We start from the raw sequence: 24393 nt of genomic DNA, 5'->3' as shown, positions 1-24393 counted from the left end.
GAGCCATTCCCAAACATCGGTGTCACCGCCTTAGACGCCGACGCCACGTCCGCATAAGGACTCTGACACCCGGGGTGTACTGAGCCAGGCCGCACTGGCCTGGCTGCTCATCGTGAGCCCTGCTGAGGAGCCGCTGACGACCCAGCCTCAGGCTCCCCCCGAGTGCCCCCCAGCCGGGCCCTCTCCCCTCCTGGCCTGCAGGCTGCCCCGACTGCAGCTCGGCTGCTCAGGGGCGTGTGACACAGTCGCTCCGGGTTCACGGTCTTCAGGGACCTCGAGGACACCACGTCCTCCGGGTTCTCCCCCCTCGACCCGCTTCCGTCGTGCTCCCTCAGCGTCTCCTTTGCTTCCCCCTCCTCTTCCTCCTGCACTGAAGACGCTGGAGCAGCCCAGGCCCGTCCTCAGAGCCCTCTCACTCCCGGGATGACGCGGTCCACGGCTAGGGCCACACGTGCTTCCTACACCATGACGGCTCACAGAGTGGTCTCCAGCCCCAGCCTCTGCATGAACTCGACTCAGAAACCCAACCGTGCACTTCGCACCCCCCTTTGAAGGTCAAACAGGCATCTCGAATTTCACATGCACCAAACTACTGGTTTCTCCCCAAGTCCTCCTAATAGCACCACCAGGGACCGAGCTACTCAGCCCCAAACTCAAGCATCACCCCAGCCCGCCCTCCCTCATATCCCCCTCCCCTCCAAATGGACCCTGAATCCACGCACGTCAATCACCGTCGCCGCTGCTGCTACCCGCAGCCGCCACACCTCCCACCCACACCCTGCACCTGCCCCTTAGTCCCCGGCCCCGGCCACAGCAGCCAGATGGAGCCCCGTGACCGCCCCTCAGACCAGGGCTGCCCTGCCCTACCTTCACAGCCCACTCCGGCCCCAGGGGACCCGGTCCGACGGGCTCCCTGACCTCCTTCCTGACACTCCCCTGCACCTCTCCACCACACCGCCGCTTCACCCCTATATTCTCACGGCCACGGCCACCGCAGGGCCTTCCCACGGCCCCTCCGTGGCCCGGGATGCTCTGTTCGCAGAACTCTGATGGCTTGTCCCCCACTTCTCTCAGGTCTGCACTCACACGCCCACAGAGCAGCCCCACCTTGTGCCTCGAGGCCCTCACACCACCCCATCTTTCTCTATTACACAATCTCTGCCATTCTGCCGGCTGTCAAGTCTTTCACCTGAATATAAGTTCCACAAGGGAAGAGCTCCGTCTTGTTCACTTCTGAACGTCCAGGTCCTAGGGCAGGCTCGGCGCTCGAGGAACACCTGTAAACTACGAGCTTCCTGGGTGCTCCAAGCTTCAGTGCATCCTGCCCGCGGCGCCAGCCGCCAGAGGGGCAGGAAAAGCCCCCAGCTCAGCGGCAGAGTCTGCAGAGGGGATGCCAAGCCCCAGCAGTGTACTTTGTGGGAGACAAAAGAAATACAACCTCTAGTCTCTACTCTCTCAACTACTCTGGGATTTTTTTCAATAAAATAGTTCCAGGCTATTAACAAGCAATAGATTAAGAAAGTACGAATATGAGTCTGTTTGTAATAGCCACCATGAGACCCTAAAGAAGGAATGATCAGTCTTGGGGGTGGGACGTCTGGAAAGGCTCCCTAGAGAGTGGTTTCTAGTTGGATTTTAAAGATCTGGGAACGTAATGTGTCTAATCATTTATCACATTTCTAATTTTTTCTTTCCAAAATCATGTTATAACTTCAACCTTTACCAATTAAAACTCCCTCCAAATGGATGTGAGCATCTTGGCTTCTTCCATCAGCTCATCTGTTTCTGGATCACACTCCAACACAGATTCCTCATTTCCTTCTTTCCAAAATCACTTCTCAACTTTCTCGACACAATACTTTAGACAACAGATCACACACAGAGGGAAGTGGAAAAAGGGTTACTTAGCCCAGCGAGGAATTTGCTCCTTTTCTAAAATATACTTGCATGGCAGATGGGTCAACTCTTACACATATGCAGAGCCTGAATCACAACCAAATGAGTCCTACTTCAACACATGTCAAAATACATGAAAATAAGCAGATGTTAGTAACCATAACAGCAATACCACTGGAAAACAGACTTCTCAAAATGGTATATAATCCATTAAGTGGAGGCCACACACAATTTTCACATTTCAAGTTAAATGTAGGTTTAAATCATAAAGCCAGCATAGCCCAGGAGAAAACACACAAGCTCAGGGTTTGGAGTCAGAGGGCCAGGATATGAACACCAAATGTGGTACCTTCCTAACTGCCCAGCGTAAGTAAGGATTTCACATTCTCTGAGCCTTGGTTTCCTGGTCAGTAAATCAGGACACACAGCACATCAAAGGGTTTGAGAGAACGCACTAGAGAACGCACGTAAGCACGTGCTGGCTAGAGTAAGGGCTCAGTACGTGTAGCTGCTAGAACTTTGACTGGCTGTTGCACTTCCTTCAGCCATGAGGAATATCACACACCTATGGCCTGACAGAATTTAGGCATCTTATCTGAAAGATCTTTCCAAGAGTTACCTTTTGGGTTATTTTTCTGGAAAGATTAGTTTATGGAAAGTAAATTTTAAACATAAGGGTTTGTGCCAGCAGCTGTTTCTGTTTCCTGTGATGATGCAGTGTGGGGAGAAGCAGTGGCAGGGACATGAAGAGGACGCTGTGAGCTGGATGCCGGGACAGCCTGCTCCTAAGTACTTCTTGAGGAGGAGGATGGCCACAAGCCCAAGGGAGAACATAAAGCTACCAAATTCCCTCATACTGTAATTTTCTTCGATGAACTTTTGCCCTCACACAAAGAGGAAACAAGATTGAAAGAAAAAAAAAAGCAAAAAGCACCAGTGACCTGTGGAACAATATCAAGCTTGTTATTGGAGTCCTAGAAGGAGAGGAGGGGGGAGACATAAAAACATTTTGAAGAAATAATGGCCTAAAATATTCAAATTTGAGGTAAACCACAAACCTACAGATCCAAGCAGGTAAAGGCACATCACAATCAGATGTCTGAAAACCACTGATAAAGAGAAATTCTTAGAGGCAACAAGAGGGGAAAACAACATGAGGTAGAAAGAAAAGGTGAGAATGACAGCACACTCCTGGTAAGAAACCATGTGGACCAGAGAACAGGGGGCAACATGTTTAGAGTAATGAAACCTCAAGTCCCATACCCAGCAAAAATATCTTTCAAAAATAATGGTGAGCAAACACTTTGTAAGACAAACAGAAACTGAGAGAATTCTACACCAGCAGACCTGCACCCCAAGAAATGTTAAAGTGATACCAGGTAGAAATCGAGATCTACACAAAGGAATGAGAGCAGCAGAAATGGTAAATCATGGACCTTTTTCTTCATATCTTTTCAATCTCTTTAAAAGGTAGGTGTTTAAAGCAAAAATAATAAAAATGTATTTTGAGGTTTTCAACACACATATGACAATTGTAAGAGAACAGAAAGGGGAAAAAGAAGTCTACTGCTGTAAGCTTCTTACACTACACATGAGTGGTATATTTTGAAGGTGAACTGTGATAAGTTAACATGTGTATCTTATACCCTAGAGTAACCACTGAAAGAAATACTTTGTTAAAAAGAGAAATAGCAGCTTCCCTGGTGGCGCAGTGGTTGGGAGTCCGCCTGCTAATGCAGGGGACACAGGTTCGTGCCCCGGTCCGGGAAGATCCCACGTGCCGCGGAGCGGCTGGGCCCGTGAGCCATGGCCGCTAAGCCTGCGAGTCCAGAGCCTGTGCTCCGCAACGGGAGAGGCCACAGCAGTGAGAGGCCCGCGTACCGCAAAAAAAAAAAAAAAAAAAAATCAGGCTCAAAATATTTGAACCTCCAGGGTTTGGTAGTTTTCAAATGTTACAGTGTTTATATCACAATGCTGGTAACAGGCCATCAGCCACTGACAAAGTTCACAGCATGTGAAAATACAAAGCTTCGGTCAGACCCACGGGTACCTCATCATTCTAGGTGCTAGAGAACCAACCCTTTACCCGGAAAATAAGAGCAACTTCTTTCAAAGCCCGCGTGTTTCCACGGAGAAGCCGTAAGCCTGCCGCAAGTACTCCATCGTTCACCTGGGCTCTCAGGCTTCCTTCAGGAATCAGGAAAACACTGGATCTCTCCAGCCGTGAGGTGGGAGGAACTGAACCCCAACTGCTGCAGGACCAAGTGGAGTACTGGCCACCCTGTGCAGGCCTGATGCTTTCCAGAAGGAGATAATGATAAAAACAACTTACCCCTGACGAGCAGTTCACCCCTTACAAAGTGCTTTCACACCCGTTACTGCCTTTTCACTCTGGGGCAACATCTCTTTACCGTCTGCAGTCAAGTCAGCCTGCCAGAGTCAGATGTCCTTCCTCCGTGACTCAGGAGCATGGAGCGGACTGCTAGGGTCCCGCCACAGAACAAGAAAACTCCTTAAGGAGCTTCCTTCCTACCTGTGGTGAACAGTGGCCAAGACTGGGGCCCGCTGACAGGCAGTGGCAGGTCCTAAGGATATTCAAATTCGAACTCAAAAGTCACTTCCAGGTCCCCACGTGCAATCGTGCGTAAGGAGACCAACCTCAGACAGAGCCACCGCCCTCCTGGGTCCAGAGCTCAGTGACTTAAATTTCCAAGTGGAGAAGCAGTGAAGGTTTTGCTGTTCGTTCTACGCCTTTGTGACCATCCACAGCATTACACTCGCATTCTAAAGCACCACACTCCTAGCTGTGTGGCCTCAGAGAACCCTACGCTTCCATGAGCCTTAGCATCTTTGTGTATAAAATATACCTGCTGTAAAGACTACCCAAAGCACAGTAAGCACAGACTTTGGTCCCGTGGCCGTCACGCAGCGAGTGCACAGAGAACATGCTGTACCCATGTGTGCTCCATTGCTGTTCACCACGGAAGCACCGTGGGTGTGGGCCCCTGGATTAAAAAGAAGCCAGTCACATATATTTGACAAAACAGTACATAGAAGGCAACCCTCCACTATCACGTCTCACAGATGAAAACCCTGTCTCGGCGATGCTGAACCTTTTAAAGAATGGTATAATTATAATCTGTCTTCCTAAGAATTAAGTACTCTGCGCACAGCCTTGAAAATTAAACATGTAAGTTACTTCTTTGGCTGAGGTTTTAAATCCCATGAAGTAAAGTGAAACATGGCTAACTCCATTTTAAAAAAAACAACTTTCACTGAACATTATTTGAGGCCAAAATAATGCTTTTAATTATCCTGATGACATCCCCAGTTCCCAATTTTCACTTATTATTAAAAATGTGTTCAGCTGAACCATGTGAAACTGTCATTTTTATAGGTCCAAAATGGACAAATACTGGCAATTCCACGTGGCTCAGCCTAGCCCCAGCCCCACACACTGTGCTGGTGCCCTGTGTCCATGGATGGACTAACTGAACCCCTGTAACCACTCCGAAGCAGATGTCACTGTCACCATTTTACAGGTGAAGAGTGGGGGCAGAGGCTGGTCAACGAATTTGCTCAAGATCAACAACTAGTAAGTAGGATTTGCACCCCTAACCTACGACCGGCACTTCTGAACCACATGCCAAGAACTCTGCTAAATCTTCACATTTTGTCAAGAAGAGCAAAGCAGGTACGTTGATGCTGGCAGGGTATGCTTCCAAGGCAATGCAGATGTTACCTCCGACTATCACACCTTCTTTGTATCCCTTCATTCTGCATATCGAGAAACTTGGAACTGACTTAGGAAATGCTACTGACTTTTACTACAGAAACAGTGAGTCAGAATACTTAGCAAAAAATACAAAACTACAGCTCAAACTGGCTTAAGCATTAATAACATTTCTGATGTCATGTCACGTCCATCATAGAGCTGGGTTCACTGGCTCAATCATGCTGTCAGAGACCTGGGTGCCCTCTTCCCCCCACTCCACGCTGCAAGCATCACCGTAAGGCTGGCGCGCTCAGTCACAGGGGGCGCAAGCAGCACGCGGGGCTGCGCGCTTCCTGGTTCACAGCCGGGGAGGGAAAGGCCTCTCCACCACCCCTGGGGTCCGGACGGGCCTAGAGCAGCTCATGCATCCACTTCCGGACCAGTGACCGTGGGCAGAAGGATGCCACGCACGGAGTGGAATAAGCCCTGAATCCTAAACCAATCACTGGCACGATGATAGGACTGCCATGACCGCCTCAGACCACTAACCCCCAACCCTGTCCTACACATCAGAGTCACCGAGAAGGTGTGAAAACCTCAGCATCTGGGTCCCGCTCCCAGTCAGTTAAATTACCACCTCTATGGATGGGGACCCAAGCTTGAACATTAGGGCACAGGTAGGTTTGTGCGTGTGTATGTTCTTTTTTTTTTCCACAAAAGCTCCTCCTGGAGCTTAGAATCTCTTTCCCGGGGTCATATGGTCCATGAAAGGGAGAGTGAAGCCCTGAGTAACAGATACGAGGGACACGACATGGGGTGCTGAATAAGTCACGCACAGTGTCCAGAATATACAGACACAACCAGAGAAATCATGGGAGAAAGGCAAAGTGGTTCCGACCCCAAGTGCTACAAGCTCAGGAACTGCATCACTCTCAGCACTGTGCAGTGTACAGTTTCACGTCTTGTAAAACAGGGGTAATAATCTTTGCGTGTTATGATCTGATCCAACCGTAAGAGATGACTCAAGAACCCTGTGCCTTGCACGTAACGTAAGCAGAGCTCTAACGGGCACCTTGCCATGCTAAGTGGGGGCAGGGGTCCCTGCCTTCTGTGCTGCTCCTGAGCTGAAGTCCCGGTGGCCTCCTGGTGCCCTGGCATTGCCCTGCTCTGCAGAAGCCTCTGTGGCCTGGTGGACATTCTGGCGGGGAGGGTAACGCAGGCAAGGTTAGAAGATGCTCAGGTCGTGTACCTTCAAGTTCTAGCCAGGCTCTCTCCTGGAGCCATATGATCTTGGGACATGCAAGTTTTTCTCTATAATTTAAGCACTTAAAATGCTAAAATATATAGCCCAGCAAATATATGATAAACACTAACTTCCCAGTTTTCACCTTCTAGAGGCTTTCTTTTGATTCCTGAATAAACTGGCTTCCAAGATGTTACATAACTCGTATTATCAGTAGAGTGTGTTCACAGCTGGAACGTTTACAAATCATATGGGAAATTTCATTAGCTGAGGTTGAATAATCTTATAAAGAACAATAATCCTAAGCACTGGATCTTCCATCAGTGAATTAGTGAAAAATACTTAATGGTGTCTTTTCTTAAAGAATAATGCAGAATTCATACAGAAAGAATGATTATAAAAACTATTCTAATATTAGCAGACTATATTAAAACAAACCGCCAAAAAGGAAGCAAGTATCACATTTCAGTAACTACTTTTATGCCAGAAAAGAACTCACCGTTTGCAGATGAACTGCAAGAGAAAATGACTCCTTGCTCAAGAAAACGCTACGGTCGCAGTGTGCTGCGAGGTAAGGTATATTAATGCTTGGGGGTTACGGTCGCAGTGTGCTGCGAGGTAAGGTATATTAATGCTTGGGGGTTACGGTCGCAGTGTGCTGCGAGGTAAGGTATATTAATGCTTGGGGGTTACGGTCGCAGTGTGCTGTAACGTAAGGTATATTAATGCTTGGGGGTTACGGTCGCAGTGTGCTGTGAGGTAAGGTATATTAATGCTTGGGGGTTACGGTCGCAGTGTGCTGCGAGGTAAGGTATATTAATGCTTGGGGGTTACGGTCGCAGTGTGCTGCGAGGTAAGGTATATTAATGCTTGGGGGTTACGGTCGCAGTGTGCTGCGAGGTAAGGTATATTAATGCTTGGGGGTTACGGTCGCAGTGTGCTGCGAGGTAAGGTATATTAATGCTTGGGGGTTACGGTCGCAGTGTGCTGCGAGGTAAGGTATATTAATGCTTGGGGGTTACGGTCGCAGTGTGCTGTAACGTAAGGTATATTAATGCTTGGGGGTTACGGTCGCAGTGTGCTGTGAGGTAAGGTATATTAATGCTTGGGGGTTACGGTCGCAGTGTGCTGTGAGGTAAGGTATATTAATGCTTGGGGGTTACGGTCGCAGTGTGCTGTGAGGTAAGGTATATTAATGCTTGGGGGTTACGGTCGCAGTGTGCTGTGAGGTAAGGTATATTAATGCTTGGGGGTTACGGTCGCAGTGTGCTGTGAGGTAAGGTATATTAATGTTTGGGGGTTACGGTCGCAGTGTGCTGTGAGGTAAGGTATATTAATGCTTGGGGGTTACGGTCGCAGTGTGCTGTGAGGTAAGGTATATTAATGCTTGGGGGTTACGGTCGCAGTGTGCTGTGAGGTAAGGTATATTAATGCTTGGGGGTTACGGTCGCAGTGTGCTGTGAGGTAAGGTATATTAATGCTTGGGGGTTACGGTCGCAGTGTGCTGTGAGGTAAGGTATATTAATGCTTGGGGGTTACGGTCGCAGTGTGCTGTGAGGTAAGGTATATTAATGCTTGGGGGTTACGGTCACAGTGTGCTGTAAGGTAAGGTATATTAATGTTTGGGGGTTACGGTCGCAGTGTGCTGTAACGTAAGGTATATTAATGCTTGGGGGGTTTTGTTTTTTTTTTGTTGTTGTTTTTTGGCTGAGCGCTCGTCACACAGGATTCTTAGTTCCCCGACCAGGGATGGAACCCGCGCCCCCTGCAGTGAAGCGCAGAGTCTTAACCACTGGCCCGCCAGGGAAGTCCCTAATTCTTATTTTTAATTATTTCCTTTCTATTTGAAATTCAAAACCTGAAAATTAGGACCTGATTAGCCTTCACGCCGACACGCGAAGCCCCCTCTCACTAGCACACTCCCACCCAAGCGGCACCACCCTCGCTGCTGCTCCCCTTCCCCATCCCTCCTCCCATCTCCTGTGTCCTGAATTCTGTGCTCTACAGAAAATCTTCTCAAAGAGCACCAAAGCCTTTTCTCCATTCCTGTTTTCTTGATCTTCAACATATATCTGACACTATTAGACTCCTTTCTTCACAAATGACTATTTTCTCCTTTTTTTAAATTTATAACCATTTCCATTTACTGTACACTAAATTCTCATGGCCTCCCTTTGAGGAAAGCAGAGACACATTTGCAGTTCTACGTTGTAGATGACAAGCCTGACTGTCATATAATCTAAAGGACTCGCCCAGAACCACAAACCAGGGAACTGCCAGAGGGGGGCTAGGCCCAGCTCTGCCCTCACCCTGCCTCTCCTCACTCCAGGCTCCCGGAGACCCCTCCTCAGGGCTCAGGCCTCTCCCCATGACCCTGGGAGGGCCAGCTCTGCTGCATGACAGTCTCCACACTCCCAGTCCTCTGTTCTGTTACTTCTCTAATCATGACCCCCAAACCCATGCCTCTGGCCTATCACGTGAACTCCAAGCTTCTCATCTCCAAGGACCTGTTGGATAGCTCCCTTCAGATATTTTCTTCTTTTTACTGTTAGCCCGAGCTGAGCATGTCCCACACCAAACTCATCTTTCCATATAAACTGCCTCCCCTCTCTAAACCGTGGCCAGGAATTAATTATGCCTCTATCAGACTAGAGTAAATTTTCGATCGTTCTCAGCTTGTTGGATCTGACATGCGTAAGCCAAATGTTTTCTGACATCCTTCAAGATATGAAGCAGTCATTTGACCACTCAATTCTATCAACAGCTAAAAATCAAACACTTAGACTGTGTTTCTGGTTAAAATTGTTACATAAGGTTTGATTAATCAAAGAGAACAGGCCCCGCAATGTCCTGTGGGGAGGCTGACTTCTTTGTCCTATTGGACCTGAAGGCCAAGTGTCAAGTCAATAATATTTGAGAGTTTTCCGTGGTTTTTTTTTTTTTTTTACTAGAAAGGCTTCTAGTAAGAGTGAAAGATTTTATCCCATCCCTGGGTACATATCCAAAAAGAAATGAAAAAGGGATCTTGAAGAGATATTTGCATAGCCATGTTTACTGCAGCATTATTCACAATAGCCAAGATAAGGAAGCAACCTAAATGTCCATCGACAGATGAATGGATAGAGAAACTGTGGTCTATACGTACAGTGGAGTATTTTTCAGCCTGCCACAACGTGGTTGAACCTCGAGGACATGGAGGTAGCTGAGTGAAACAAGCCAGTCACAAAAGGACAAACGCTGCACCATCCCCCGCATGCGAGGCACGCAGAGCCATCAGACCCAGCGGCTCTGAGCACCGCCTCGCTCGGCCGCCCTCGCTGTCCTGCTCTCTGCAGGCTCAGCTCAGGCCACGCCTCTTAGGAGCTTTCTGCTGCGCTCTAGCCCACGCCAAGTCCTGCTGCCTTTGGTTTCCCATTTTACTTAGAGACATATTGATTTAACATTTTCTTGGTATCTTGTTTCATAAATATCGGTCATATCCACCTAGACCGTACATTTCCTTTTGGTTGGAACCAGACCTTAGATCTCCACACAATTCCTGTTGTCGAAAGCCTGCCTCTGCCCTGCCCTTGGCCGTGGTCTCCATTCCACGCGCTGCAGGAGCCGCCTCTGCTGCTCGGCGTCTGTTAGGAGCCGGTGTCCGGTTTCCCTCAGGCCACTGATGCGTTCTCTAGCTTTCCCCGTGGCCTCCCGCCTCTGTTCTGGATTTGCTTTCCAATTCTTCACTGAACTGGGCCCTGACTGGGTCTCTGAGGGTCTTCTGAATCCCCACCACTTTGCCCAAGCGTCTGGGTCTTTTTGCCACGACCTGCAAGAAGTTAGTGGCCACCTCTGGCCCAACATTGCCTGGACGCACCTCCTGTTCTGTACACTCCTCAGGCTGTTCACCAGCCTAGGCAGAGGTGGGGTCCCCAGGTTCACTGTTGGTGGCGTGATTGGACCCTGGGCTAGGAAAGTTAGCCTGGACTCGGTTTCCGTGGGGCTGTTCTTAGGTCTGCTTGGCATGCTCCTGCCTTCTACCCTCCTCGCTGGTCAGCGTGGGGCCTGGCGGTGCCATGGTGACGATCTCAGCGAAGGGCACGTGGCCTGAGCCAGACCAGAGTCGTCCTCCAGGTGTGTTCTGGCTGGAGCTGCTGAAGAGGAGTATTTTTCCCAGTCTGGGCCATAGAACTATGAGGTGTGATGCAGAGCTGCCTGTGGCTATGTGGCTGGCCACCTGGGGGAAGTTCATCTGTGCTGTCGGTCGCTGAAGCCGGGTCAGAGTGCTGACACAAGGATGCAAAGAGGGATCCTCCAGCTTGCAGCCGGCTTCACCCTGCCCTTCCCAAAGCCTGGCTGTTTAGATTTTTCTCAAATTTTGACTTACTCCAGCATCTTCTGTGAATAGCTCCTCTCGTTTTTCTAAAGTTAGTTTAAGCATCATTTTCCTTTCAGTGAGGCCTCCGTCCTCTAACTCACACCTCCCTACCCCACTGTGGTGTCACAGTCTCTTTTCCCGTGGCACCAGTCACCTTTTGACATACTGTGTAATTCCCCTGGTTGGTCTGCTTGTTGTTTACTGTCTCTCTTCCACACGGGAATGAAGGCTCCAAGAGGGCAGGGATCTCGTTTGGCTCACAGATGATCCCAAGCGCCTGTAACATGTAGGAGGTGCTCCAATGAATGAATGAAACACTTCAGTTTGCGTGCAGCTGTCCATCATCTCACACAGAGATGCAACGCTCTTATTTGGACTTTGGTTATATCACAGAGAATATTTGGCATTTGGTTATATATATTTGGGTCATATGCACAGAGAAAGGCTGAGAGGTTTGCATGCTGATGAAAGTTTAGTTACGTATCTTCAGTATTCCTATTAGCCCAAATAGGTGGCCTTGCAAGGGTTATGATTCTAGTTAGCTACATCTTTATTATGTGAACAATGATGATAACCATGTGATCAAAAAGCAAAACATTTAAGATGGTTATTTACAAAGATCTTCAATATAACTGTTTTATTATGTTGGTTAAATATTTCTCCTAATACTTTGCATTAGCCCAGTGTTCAGATTGTCAGTGCAACAGGTGTGGTATTTGTCTTTAAAAAAAAAAAACCACGGGGCTTCCCTGGTGGCGCAGTGGTTGAGAGTCCGCCTGCCGATGCAAGGGACGCGGGTTCATGCCCCGGTCCGGGAGGATCCCACATGCCGCGGAGCGGCTGGGCCCGTGAGCCATGGCCGCTGAGCCTGCGCGTCCGGAGCCTGTGCTCCGCAACGGGAGAGGCCACAACAGTGAGAGGCCCGCGTACAGCAAAAAAAACAAACCAAAAAAAAACAGTTTCAACAGAGAGCGCCTCTGAAACACCAGCCTTACCCATGAATCACACTGAGCCCATGGCAAGGTGGCCTCCACCAATATCCCTGGATTGGAGTTATGCGTTGGGGTCATTTTCTCCCAGCTTTAAGAACTTCCTTTCTTGTAAAGAAGGTCTGCTAGCAATAAAATCTCTCAGTCTTTGCGTATCCAGGAATGTATTTTGCCTTCATTTTGAAGACTAGTTTAGCTGGACACAGAATTCTTGGTAGAAGGTCTTTTCTTTCAGAACTTTGGACACATCATCCCTCCGCTTTAGGACCACTGTTTCTGATGAGCAGTGAGCTGTCAATCTGTGGTGTCCTTGTACGTGTTTCACTGATTCCGAAATGTTCTCTTGGTCCTAAGTTAGGATGTTTTCAGATGTTCTCTTCTCGAATATTTTTTCTGCCCCTTTCTTCTCTCGAGCATTTCCTTCAGGGACTTATACTGTGCTTATGCTGGTATATGCTTGACGACGTCCTGGAGGTCTCTGAGCTTTGCTCATTTTCCGTCATCCTTTTCTGTTTCTGTTGTTCAGACCAGATAACCTCTACCTAGTGTTAAGTCTGCTGATTCTTCCTACCAGCTCAAATCTGCTGCTGAGCTGCCCAGGGTTGTTCCCATTTCTTAAGCTCTTATGTAGATGTTCAGCTCATTCATTTTCTGCTTTCTTCTTTAAATTGATAAACTTTCTACTAAATACTGATTTAAATGCATTTCATCATTTTTGATACATAATATTTTCATTATGCAGTTCAAAACATCTGATTTCTATTATGAGTTCTTCTTTTACTCATGGGTTACTTAATTTCTACATGCAGGATTTTACTAATTCTCTTTTTGTTATTAATTTCCACCTTCACTGTTTTGTGGTCAAAGAAGATATCCCATACGATTCTTATCATCTGAAATGCGAGACTTGCTTCAAACCCCAGAAAATGATCACTTTCATAAATTTTCCATGTGTAACTGAAACAAGTATACAGTTGGAGTCTTCTATGCATCCAGTGGGGCAGACTGGTTGTGTTTTTCAAACCATTCATATCCTTATTGAATGTTTGTTCTTTTTTAGTTATCAAGTATTGAGTGAAGTGGGTTAAAGTGTCCCTGATCATGGGGGATTTATGAATTCCTTCTTATGCTGTTTTCAGTTGTTTTTTTTTTTTTTTTTTTTTGCAGTACGTGGGCCTCTCACTGTTGTGGCCTCTCCCATTGCAGAGCACAGGCTCAGCGAGCCCGCTCCGCGGCATGTGGGATCTTCCCTGACCGGGGCACGAACCCATGTCCCCTGCATTGGCAGGCAGACTCTCAACCACTGCGCCACCAGGGAAGCCCAGTTGTTTCATTTTTGAGACTATATTAGGAAGTGTTTATATAAGTTCAAAATGTTGTATCCTGGTGACACAGAATCTGGTGATGAGAATCTGCCTAGTATGTTTTCCTTTTATTCTCAACCTTTATGTATTCTTCTGTTTTAAATGAATCTCTTATAAACAACATATAACTGGATGATTATTTTAAATCCAGTCTGACATGACTATCTCTTAACTGGGTCATTTGGTCCATTTATAGTTGTAACTGTACATATTTTTGGATTTATTGCTTCCATCTTATTTTTTCATTTTTTCTCTTTCTTGCCACCTTTTGAATTATTTTTCACATCGCATTTTATCCTGTATTAACGTTATAGGCATAGAGTCTATTTCTATTATCTCCACGTGATCCTAGAAATTTTCACCTGCCAACTATCAAGGTCTGAAATTAGCCACTGTTTCGGCTCTCGGTTTTGAACAGGGCTGGACCTCACAATGCTGCCGCTCTGCCTATCCTCCTCCCAGTGCACATGCTATCACTCTGCTCTTGGTATTCTACCGTTTGGCTTTTCTGTTCGTCGGTGTTTATTTTGACTTATTGATACATGTGCTACCGCCTCTGATCATCGCTCTCACTTGCATCTCACACTTTCCATCCGAGATCAAGCTCCTCCTGAAGTGTATGTGTGTATGTATATATATATAGAGAGAGACACCCTTTAGAAGCTCCTACTGGGAAGGTCTACTGGTGACAGACTCTCTCAGTTCTTGTTTGTCTGAAATGTCTTTATTTCACCCTTGCTCTGAAAGCTATTTGTTGGCGGGGGGAGAGAAGCATACAAATTCGTGTTCACAGTTATTTTCTCTCCGTGCTAAGATACTGCACTATTGCTGTGAAGGGGTCAACTGTCAGTCAAAGTGTCAATCCTTTGAAGGTATACATCTTTTCTGTCTGCCTGCTTCTAAGACCTCCTCTCTCTAATGTTCTGGTTTTCATCACAATGTGTCTTAGTGCAGATTCCTTGTCCTTCATCCTGCTTGCAATCAGGTGCACTTCTCGAATTCAGTGCAAACAAGGGTGGGGAGCTTCTCTGGCATTATCCCTTTAACGCTGCTTCTGCCTCACTCGCCCTCCCCTCCCTGCCCAGAACGCTGATAGTTCTGTCATCATCCCTCCAAACGCTGCTTCTGTCCCACTCGCCCTCCCCTCCCTGCCCAGAATGCTGACCGTCCAGTGCCCAGTCTCTCCCCTGTCTCTTGCCCGCTCCAATTTTCCATCTCTGTCTCTCTGTGCTTCATTCCGGATAATTTCTTCAGAACTGTCTGCATCAATCTAATTATCCCTTCAACTATGCCTAATCTGCTGTTAAAGCTGTCTGTTAAATTTATAATTGCAATCATTATATCGTTCACTTCCAGAAATATTATTTGACCCTTTTTCAGATCTGCCCAGTCACTTTCACAATCTCTCACTCTTTACTCATATATTAATCCCTTCTTTTTTTCTTTAAACACAGTAAACACACCTATTTTATATTGATGTGATAACTCTTAGACCTGAAACCTTCTTTAGGGTCTATGTCACGTTATCTCACTGATGATACTTCCCATGCTTTTGTAATTTTTATATGTGAGCTCTGACTCTTGGAACCTTATCTGTATGAACCGGTTGAAGTCAAAGAATCCTCCAGAAAGGATGTGCATTGTTCTCTAAACGAGGACTGCCTGGGTGGTTTGAATTCAGGCTTCGAAGCTGCATGAAAACCAGTCTACAGTGATTAATTCTCAGAGGACATTTTTCCTCCACTACAGCCTGTGGTTATTCTCAGAAGAGATTTTCCCCCACTGTGTTCAGTCCCTAAGGTCAAACAGGCCACCTTCCTGTAGTCTCCAAGGGCAGGAAGAGTACCTTCAGTCTACCCTGACAATGCTGGTAAGTACCTTTGGGAGTCCCCTACCCGGCTACTCATTTAGGGTGGTAACTGAGCTTTGTTTCCTGTCCCCACACCCTGTTAGGACACGGAAACTAAAGGTCATCTTGACAAATGCCTTCAGAACAGGAGTTAGCTCAGGTCTCTGTTAACCTCTCTGGCATCTCACTTTCACTTGGCTTTTGTGCTCTGGGTGTAATTACTACTTTTCTAGCTCAAAGGAGGGCTTTTAAAGTGTTTTTTATATCTCACCAGACATTTTGACTGTTTTCAGTAAGGAGACTTGTCCAGGATCTGGGCCATTATACCCCTGCCTCCCAATCCATGGTCTACAGGGATGGGCTGATGGGAGATCTGCAGGAGGTGACCTGAAGTTTTTAAACAGAAGATGAGGGAGGCTCAAAACCTGGTGGTAGTGGCAGACTGTGGTCAGATTATGGATGTATTTTGAAAGCAGGGCCATCAGAATTTCCTTACAGACTGCACGTGGGTATCAGAGAAGAAGGAGACAAGAATCACTCCAAGGTCTTCACAGGCCTGAGAAACTGGAAAAATAGAGCTGCCATCAACTGAGACTGGGAAGGCCGTGGGTAGAGCTAAGTGGAGGAAGATTGGGAATTTAGTCTGAACACACTGAGTCTGAATGTCTACTAGCTGTCCATGTGGAGATGTCAAGTAGACAGTCGGATATACGGGTCTGGGGCTCAGGAGAGAGGTCTGGGCTGAAGATATTAATACAAATTGGGTAGAACGATCAATGTTTCATATTACTTAGACAAACCAAATAAATGTAAGATGGGAAGCAAATGCCTATGTGGCTGTTCAACATTGTAAATGTGAGTAGGAAATGCAGCACTAAAAAGTTACAGGTGTGATCTGAACGCCAGTTTGCATTGACGGTGACATAACCGTTAATGGCCGTCCCTCCCGAAAACACTCTGCCCTCATCAGCTATTTGCTAGAGTTCCGTGCCAGTTCTTCGGCTTAAGAGGAATGTGAAGAATTTGGAGAAAGCCTGGGAAAAAGCCAGCAACACAGTTGAATAAAGGGAAGGAAAATGAAACCCGGCAAAGGTTAAAGGAAATGAGATTATTTAGTCAGGGATGATTAACAGCAACTGGTCCTGTACCCTGGATCAAAGAAGTCCGGATGCTGGAAAGCAACTCGCCACCTTTAGGTCAAAGGAATTAAAAGGAAATGAGCTTCCATTGTGGCATAAAAGGTTTAGATTATAAATAAAAAGCGAAACTAACACCTACTGTGTTAGGTATTGGCCCAGGCACTACTGCATTTTAATATACACGAAGACCCTTGAGGTAGAAATCCCCATTTTGCAGAGCAGAAAAGAGGGATCCTAAAAGGTAAGTTCCCAAGTACACAAGCTGTAACTTCAATCTGGGTCTAATGAATCCAAAGTCCATGTTCTTTAAAACATATCAAATTTCCTAACATGAAAACTGACAAATGTAGGAACCAATTATTGAAAGAAGTAATGGAATCTTTTTTCCTAGATCTTTTAAAAGTTAAGAGAGACTCTTATTTTCTAGTATATTTTCATAAAGCAGATCTACCTAAAAGCAAAGAAGAATAATCCAGTTTTTTTTTTTTTTTTAGGTACATGGGCCTCTCATTGTTGTGGCCTCTCCCATTGCGGAGCACAGGCTCCGGACGCGCAGGCTCAGCGGCCATGGCTCACGGGCCCAGCCGCTCCACGGCATGTGGGATCTTCCCGGACCGGGGCACGAACCCATGTCCCCTGCATCGGCAGGCGGACTCTCAACCACCGCACCACCAAGGAAGCCCCAGTTTTTAAATTCTCTTAGTCCTAAGCAGTTATGACAGTCTAGAATTATGAAAACAATCACACCACCACCGCCAGGCACCGAGATGCACATACTTTTTCCAGAGAACTACTTTTGTTTCTGTTTTCCTATTCTATAATAAAATACATATTCACCTTCCTAAAAGACACACCAAATTCTATAACAAATTTCAATTTTTAAGTTAAATTAATTCCATGGATAAATCAGGGGACAACATGCTGGGCTTGGTAGACCTTGTCTTTATTTGACTGTGATAGCAAATAACATCAAGATGACATCTCAAAAGATTTATTAGGCTTTGGGCTGTGCACACTGTCAAAAGAGCCAGTAACTGTCTTCATGAGCAAGAAAGCCTGATGGCCCCGGGGCAAAAAGTGGCATTAAGGCAACTTCACCCCAGCCCCCACTGTACAGGACCCAAAGTTCAAGCAGGAACAATCCACCCTGGTCAAAGCGCGCCACCTCTGGTGAGGGTCAGGAACCGACACTCTTGGGTTGCTGGCAACCTAGAGAGCTGCCGAAATTAAAATGAAACTGTAAGGACTGTCACTCGGCCCTGGAACGTTTCTGGAGCACCAGAGCTAGCAAAGGCCCTAGAGAACATTCAGCCTAAGGCCCTCTTTTTATGCGAAAGTAAACAACTGGCAAAAGGCGCTGGAGGATCACTCTGCAAGCTAGCAGAGAGGGGCGCAAGGTTTCAGGACATCTCTCTCTAAGGCTGAGCCACGCCACGCCAGGAGACAAGGAAGGGAGAGAGGTCACCGGGAACTAAGCGTCCACCTCAGAGGCACTTCCTGCGGAGCGGAGGTCCACAGGGTGGCTGGGAGAAGGGACCTAGGACCCAACTGCCCGGACTTCCACCCAGAAGCTGTATGACCTCGAGGAAGTCACTTCACCCCTGCGTGCTCCAGTTTCCTCATATATAAAACATAAATTGTAATATTTGCCTTATAAGGGTATTTAGAGAAGTAAATCTGTAAATACACATTGCCTGGCACTCCAGGAGTGTTAGGGACCTTTATTTAATTATCCTCGCCCTCTCCCCACCCCCGCCCCTGCCTACTGACACCATCTGCCGGCACGTGGCCCACAGCGACCAGCCGGGATAGCTGCCCACCTCTAGCCCAAGACCCACCTCTGATTCCATGGGTTCCTTGGCTCACGTTCTCAAGAGAAAAAGGCTGTCTGGTCAAATACCCAGCCCTCGTGGGCAGGAGGCCTCCTAAAATACAAACACAGCCCTCTCGGCCACCTCCTTACAGCTTTGGAAGATCTGGGGTTTTACCCTACTTGCAAGTTAATAAGCCAGCATGTGAGAGTCTCACGGATGCTGGCAGGAGAGACAACACCCCTGTGTGTCCAAGGCAAAGAACAGTATCCCTCCACGGCAACGGCCATATCCAGAGGGTCAGCACAGTTCAGTGAGACCCAATTCCACAGCGCCAGGCATATGCCATGGGCTGCATTACAGAAGAGAAAACCCAAACTCAGGGAACCCAAATCGTTCATAATGGGAGTAATCCTGCCAGACCTTTTCCCCAGAGGGAAGCATTATCCCTATTGCATGAGTGTAAACAAACCCACCCTCTGTTCTGGACAGAGACAGTAGCTCTACCTTCATGGGCATTTACTACAGAAGCAGCCTTGAAAAGACAGCCAGAAACAAAGGAGGTCCGTTCCTCTGCTCTCCCAACAATATCTAAATAAACAGACATACATATACTATTTCACTGGCTGGAAGACTCGGTATTGCTAAAATGTCAATTCTCCCCAAGACAAACTGTTGATTCAACACAATCCTAATAAAAATCCCAACAGGATTTTTTGTTGTTGTTAGGAAGTGACAAGCTGATCCTCAAATTCGTATGGAAATGCAAAGGACTTAGAAAGAGTCAAAACAACTTTGAAAAATAAGAACAAAGTTGGAGGATTTACACTACCTGACTTTAATATTTATTATAAAGTATGGTATTGGCATAATGCTACAAAAATGGATCCACAGAACAAACGAATAGAGTCCAAAAACTACACCCTCTCATATAGTGTCATTTGATTTTCAACAAAGGTCCAAGGGCAATTCTGTGGAGAAAGGAGAGTCTTCCAAACAAATGGTGTTAGATCAACTAGGTGGCTTTATGCAAAAAAACAAAAACAAAAAAACCCAACTTTGAGTCATACCACTCAACATATATAAATATTAACTCAAAATGGATCACAGACCTAAATGTAAAATGCAAAACTATAAAACTAATAGAAGAAAACACATTTTAAAAATCCGTGTGGCAAAAATTTCTATACCAAAAGCATGATTCGTAGAAGAAAAAGAACAATAAATTAAACCTCACCAAAAAAATTAAGAACTTCTGTTCTTTAAAGATGCTCTTAAGAGAATGAAAAGACAAGCAACAAACTGAGAGCAATTATTTGCAAACTACATATCTGACAAAAGATTTGTATGCAGAATATACAAAGAACCTCAATACTCAATTGAAACAACCCAATTTTTTTTTATACAGCAGGTTATTAGTCATCCATTTTATACACATCAGTGTATACATGTCAATCCCAATCGCCCAGTTCATCCCACCACCACCACCGCCCCCCGCCGCTTTCCCCCCTTGGTGTCCATACGTTTGTTCTCTACTTCTGTGTCTCTATTTCTGCCCTGCAAACCGGTTCATCTGTACCATTTTTCTAGTTCCACATATATGCGTTAATATTCGATATTTGTTTTTCTCCTTCTGACTTACTCCACTCTGTATGACAGTCTCTAGATTCATCCACATCTCTACAAATGACCCAATTTTGTTCCTTTTTATGGCTGAGTAATAACCCAATTTTTTTTAATGGGCAAAAAGGTGTGAACAGACATTTAATCATAGAAGATATATGGATGGGCAAATAAATACAGGAAAAAATGCTCAACATCATTAGTCATAACATAAATGCAAATTAAGACCAAAGTGAGTGAGGTATATCACACCACTGCCAGAATATCTAAAATTAAGAAGGACCATGCCGAACACTGACGAGGATATGCACAACAGAGGCGGTAACTCTCTGCTGGGGCTGGGGGGTGCAAAGCAGTGCCGACACTTTGCAGCACAGCTTGGCAGTGCCACAAAAATACCTACTACGTGAGCTAGACAGTCCACTCCCAGGTGCTGACCCAAGAGAAATGAAAGCCGGTGTCCAGGCAAAAACATACAGGAATGTTCACAGCAGCTTTATTTACAAGAGCCAAAACCTAAGACAGCCCAAATGTCCATCAACAGCCGAATACATAAAGCAACTGCAGTCTCTCCACATAACAGAATACTACTGAGTAATAAAAAGGAATCAACTATTAATACACACAGGATGGAGAGATCTCGAAATAATTATGCGGAGTGAAAGAAGAGAGGCAAAAAAGAATACACAGTGCATGGTTCCATTTATATAAACCTGTAGAAAATGAAAACTAACCTGTAATACAGAAAGGAGGCAAGGGATTTTCTGGGAAGAGGGGAACAGAGGGATGGGAAGGAGGGATCCAAGAAGCACAAGGCACCTCTCGAGAGTGACAGGTGTGCTCATTATCTTGACCGTGATAATGATTCTACGGGTGTATAACTTACGTCAAAACTTACCAGTTGTTTGCCTTAAATGTGTACAGTTTATTGCATGTCAATTATACCTCCAAAAACCTGTTACAAAAAATAAGCATTTACCACCAAATGGAACTGAAGCTCAAAAACAGAGATTGATCTGAATTACAAAAAAATAAGGAAAGGTAATTTTTTTGCACACTTGAATGAAATATGTTCCTACTGAAGACATGCTATTAAAAAGTATGATAAACAGGATTTCCCTGATGGCACAGTGGTTAAGAATCCGCCTGCCAATGCAGGGCACACGGGTTCGATCCCTGGTCCAGGAAGATCCCACATGTCGCAGAGGAACTAAGCCCATGAGCCACAACTACTGAGCCTACGCTCTAGAACCCGTGAGCCACAACTACTGAGCCTGCGTGCCACAACTACTGAAGCCCGCAAGCCACAACTACTGAGCCCGCGCGCCTAGAGCCCGTGCTCCGCAACAAGAGAAGCCACCACAATGAGAAGTCCGTGCATCGCAACGAAGAGTAGCCCCTGCTCGCCACAACTAGAGAAAGCCCACATGCAGCAATGAAGACCCAACGCATCCAAAAATAAACAAATAAATTTATATAAAAAAAAGTATGATGAACAGATTGGGACAAAATTTTAGGTTAAATTGGTGGTTAGGGAGAAAAGCCGGAGAAACAGTAAAGACAGCTTTTTATTCCAAAGAAAACAAAAAAACACATCAGATGGATAGATAGATAGACAGATGGAACTTCAGAGCTGCAATCTCTCAGATTTCTTTTTTCCCCACGTTGCTTAACGACGGGATTTCCCTACACCTGATGTTCAGAGCCACAAACAGCATACATAGTGCTGTATCGTTCACAGTGAAAGGGACAGGTTAAAGCCACTTATTAGCTGTTTTATTAGATAATTTTTCTTTGTGTCACAGAATCATAACTAAATTGAAAGCGATACTTCAGAAACAGAACTAGAAATAACAGCATACCAGTGAGTTTTCTATAATTTGAAATCTTTTTTTAGGAAGGCATGAGAACACCTTGGGATGAACAACCCTCATCTCTAATACTTTACGACCTCCTCCTGCCACAGGGGAACAGGTGTATAAGGAGACGCACAGGTAAAGCCCATCCTTACCGCTCAGAAGCCACCACAACAAAGGGATGAATCCTGGACTCTCACTAATGTACTTCAAGCCTTTCAAATTGATGCTCACGTTGTACAGGGACATCAGCATTAATCTGAAATGTAAAAGAAAATGGTGTTGACATGCTGCCCCTCCATACTGCGTCACCCTAAATATATCTCCTGGTTCATAGGACCTTAGCATATTTAGGGGTGCCCTCATGCCCTTACACTTCAGATGTCCAACTCTAACACAATCTGGATGACAGGTATAGTAAGCAGAAGTATGTAAAATATTTGTCTCTGTGAGGCTACCTGAAAATGGGAAACTTCAGCAATACTGCCACGTAACACCACCTCTTATAAGCTCACATAATCAAGAGACACATATGCAAAGTGGGCACAGGGAACCTCAAAACCATATTCTTTGAGTAATCCCTTTTAGTACCAATCCTGCATTTATAGACAGATAACCCTCCATTTATAAGTATACTGTACTCTAAAAGTTCAATTCACTGTTTAAAATTTAATCCTACCTTTCATTCAGTGAATGTTACCCATGATGCCTGGGTGGCCAGGTCAGGCCGTACCATCCTGTTTAATCCACAGCAAAGGGATGGAGAGCACCACAATCCAACCACCCCTAACAACCAACGATCCTACTGACCTGGAGTTAAATAGGGTCTTAAAAGTGGTCTTGGGAACTGACCACAACTAGTAATACAGAGTCGAATATTATTAAAAACTGGAAAACTATAGGACTGGTTTCTGATAATACTGCTGAATACAGAGACCCCCAAAACTTCATACTGTACAGTAATAGAAAAGGCTACACAAATATTTTGCAAAGTCTTGAAAAAAATGAATGACCTTGTAAGAAATGAAGGGAAAACATCTCTAATCGGGAACTTAGTGAGAGCTCAAATTCAGAAAGGTGAGCCCTAAAGATGACAGATTCCAGAGACACAGAATGTCAGTGTTAGTGCCGTTGTGCAGAGGGACAGAAAGAAAAGCCTCAGACCAACACAAGACAGGACTTCAGAGCACAGACCCCTTCAGAAAGCCAGGAAAGAGTGAACTGTCAAGCTTGGCATGATTACATACTTTCTGTATTGCCTGAAAATCCACAAGCCAATAATTTTAATAAGAAAGTAGACCTGGGATGGGAGCTGCTCCCGCCACCCGGCCACAAGAAACATTCTCTTAAAGGAAAGGACCCTCAACTGGGTCCTCAAAGAATTCTCACAAATACAGTGCTAACAATTTTAAGTTCATAATAAAAATCACAAAACACATGAAAAATAAGACCTTAAAGTAACAGCACAAAGAACCAATGACAGAGTCAGCATAAAAAAAATTATCAGATAATGCAAGTATCAATTACCAAATAGAAAACAGCTATGTTTAATAGGTATAAATAATTCAAAAAAGAAATTTAAAACATCATCAAGGAGCTACTGAGTATTATAAATAACCAGGCAGCTCAAAAAAGAACCCAGCAGTACTTACAAGAATGAAAACTTTAATAATCAAACTGTAAAACTCAAGGGTAATTGACACCTGGGAAAGGAGAAATACTAAACAGAAAAGAGAGCTAAAGAAGGGCTTCCCTGGTGGCACAGTGGTTAAGAATCACCTGCCAATGCAGGGGACACGGGTTCGAGCCCTGGTCCGGGAAGATCTCACATGCCGCAGAGCAACTAAGCCTGTGTGCCACAACTACTGAGCCTGAACGCTAGAGCCCGCGAGCCACAACTCCTAAGCCCACAAGCCACAACTCCTGAAGCCCAGGTGCCTACAGCCCATGCTCTGCAACAAGAGAAGCCGCCGCAATGAGAAGCCCACGCAGCACAACGAAGAGTAGCCCCTGCTCGCCGCAACTAGAGAAAGCCCGTGCACAGCAACGAAGACCCAACGCAGCCAAAAAAGAATAAATTAAATAAACATTTTAAAAAGAGAGCTAACGAAATTGCAGGAAATGGAGCAAAGCTAGGGAGGAGGAAGCCCAGAAAGGCAGCTACCAGACAAGGGGAGCACTAGTGAGCATGCAGAATCTGCCCAGGCTGCGGCCGGCTCTGACCCGGCCACTGGACGAGGCAGACACTACCGAGCCCAGTGGAGAGTGAGAGGAAACCACGGAACGAGGCACAGATTTGGCACTGACCACCTCGGGGGGGCCAGGGTTTAGGAGTCAGGAAGAGCTAACTGCCTGTCAGGACAAACACCAGTTCTCTTCAGGAAAAGGTACCAGAGCCCAGAGCCCACAGCCCATCTCCTGCAGTGTCCTATGTGTGCACAACTGAACATTTAACCAGCAGGGCCGGCGAGGGTGAGGAGAGCAAGGCACTTGCTTTGGTTGCAGATTTAAGGGGTGCCAACAAAGCTTAGTAACCAAGGTTTTTAAAATA

At 45.9% G+C, this 24393-nt stretch overlaps 1 protein-coding gene across 1 annotated transcript in view; it reads right to left on the bottom strand.

Annotated features, from left to right (window-relative positions):
• Positions 1-24393, bottom strand: part of HSF2BP (heat shock transcription factor 2 binding protein) — a gene marked incomplete at both ends in the record, with an annotated part of 81853 nt that overhangs the window by 14083 nt on the left and 43377 nt on the right. The window contains one exon of the mRNA XM_082839078.1: positions 21998-22101. Coding sequence (XP_082695204.1) covers positions 21998-22101 — 104 coding nt within the window. The remainder of the gene's footprint in view (positions 1-21997; positions 22102-24393) is intronic.

Source organism: Leucopleurus acutus (assembly GCF_964270905.1).
Source record: "Leucopleurus acutus genome assembly, chromosome: 5".
Classification (NCBI taxonomy): Eukaryota; Metazoa; Chordata; class Mammalia; order Artiodactyla; family Delphinidae; genus Leucopleurus; species Leucopleurus acutus.
The sequence above is the reverse complement of the archived record's forward strand: the minus strand, read 5'-3'. Positions and strand labels throughout refer to the sequence as shown.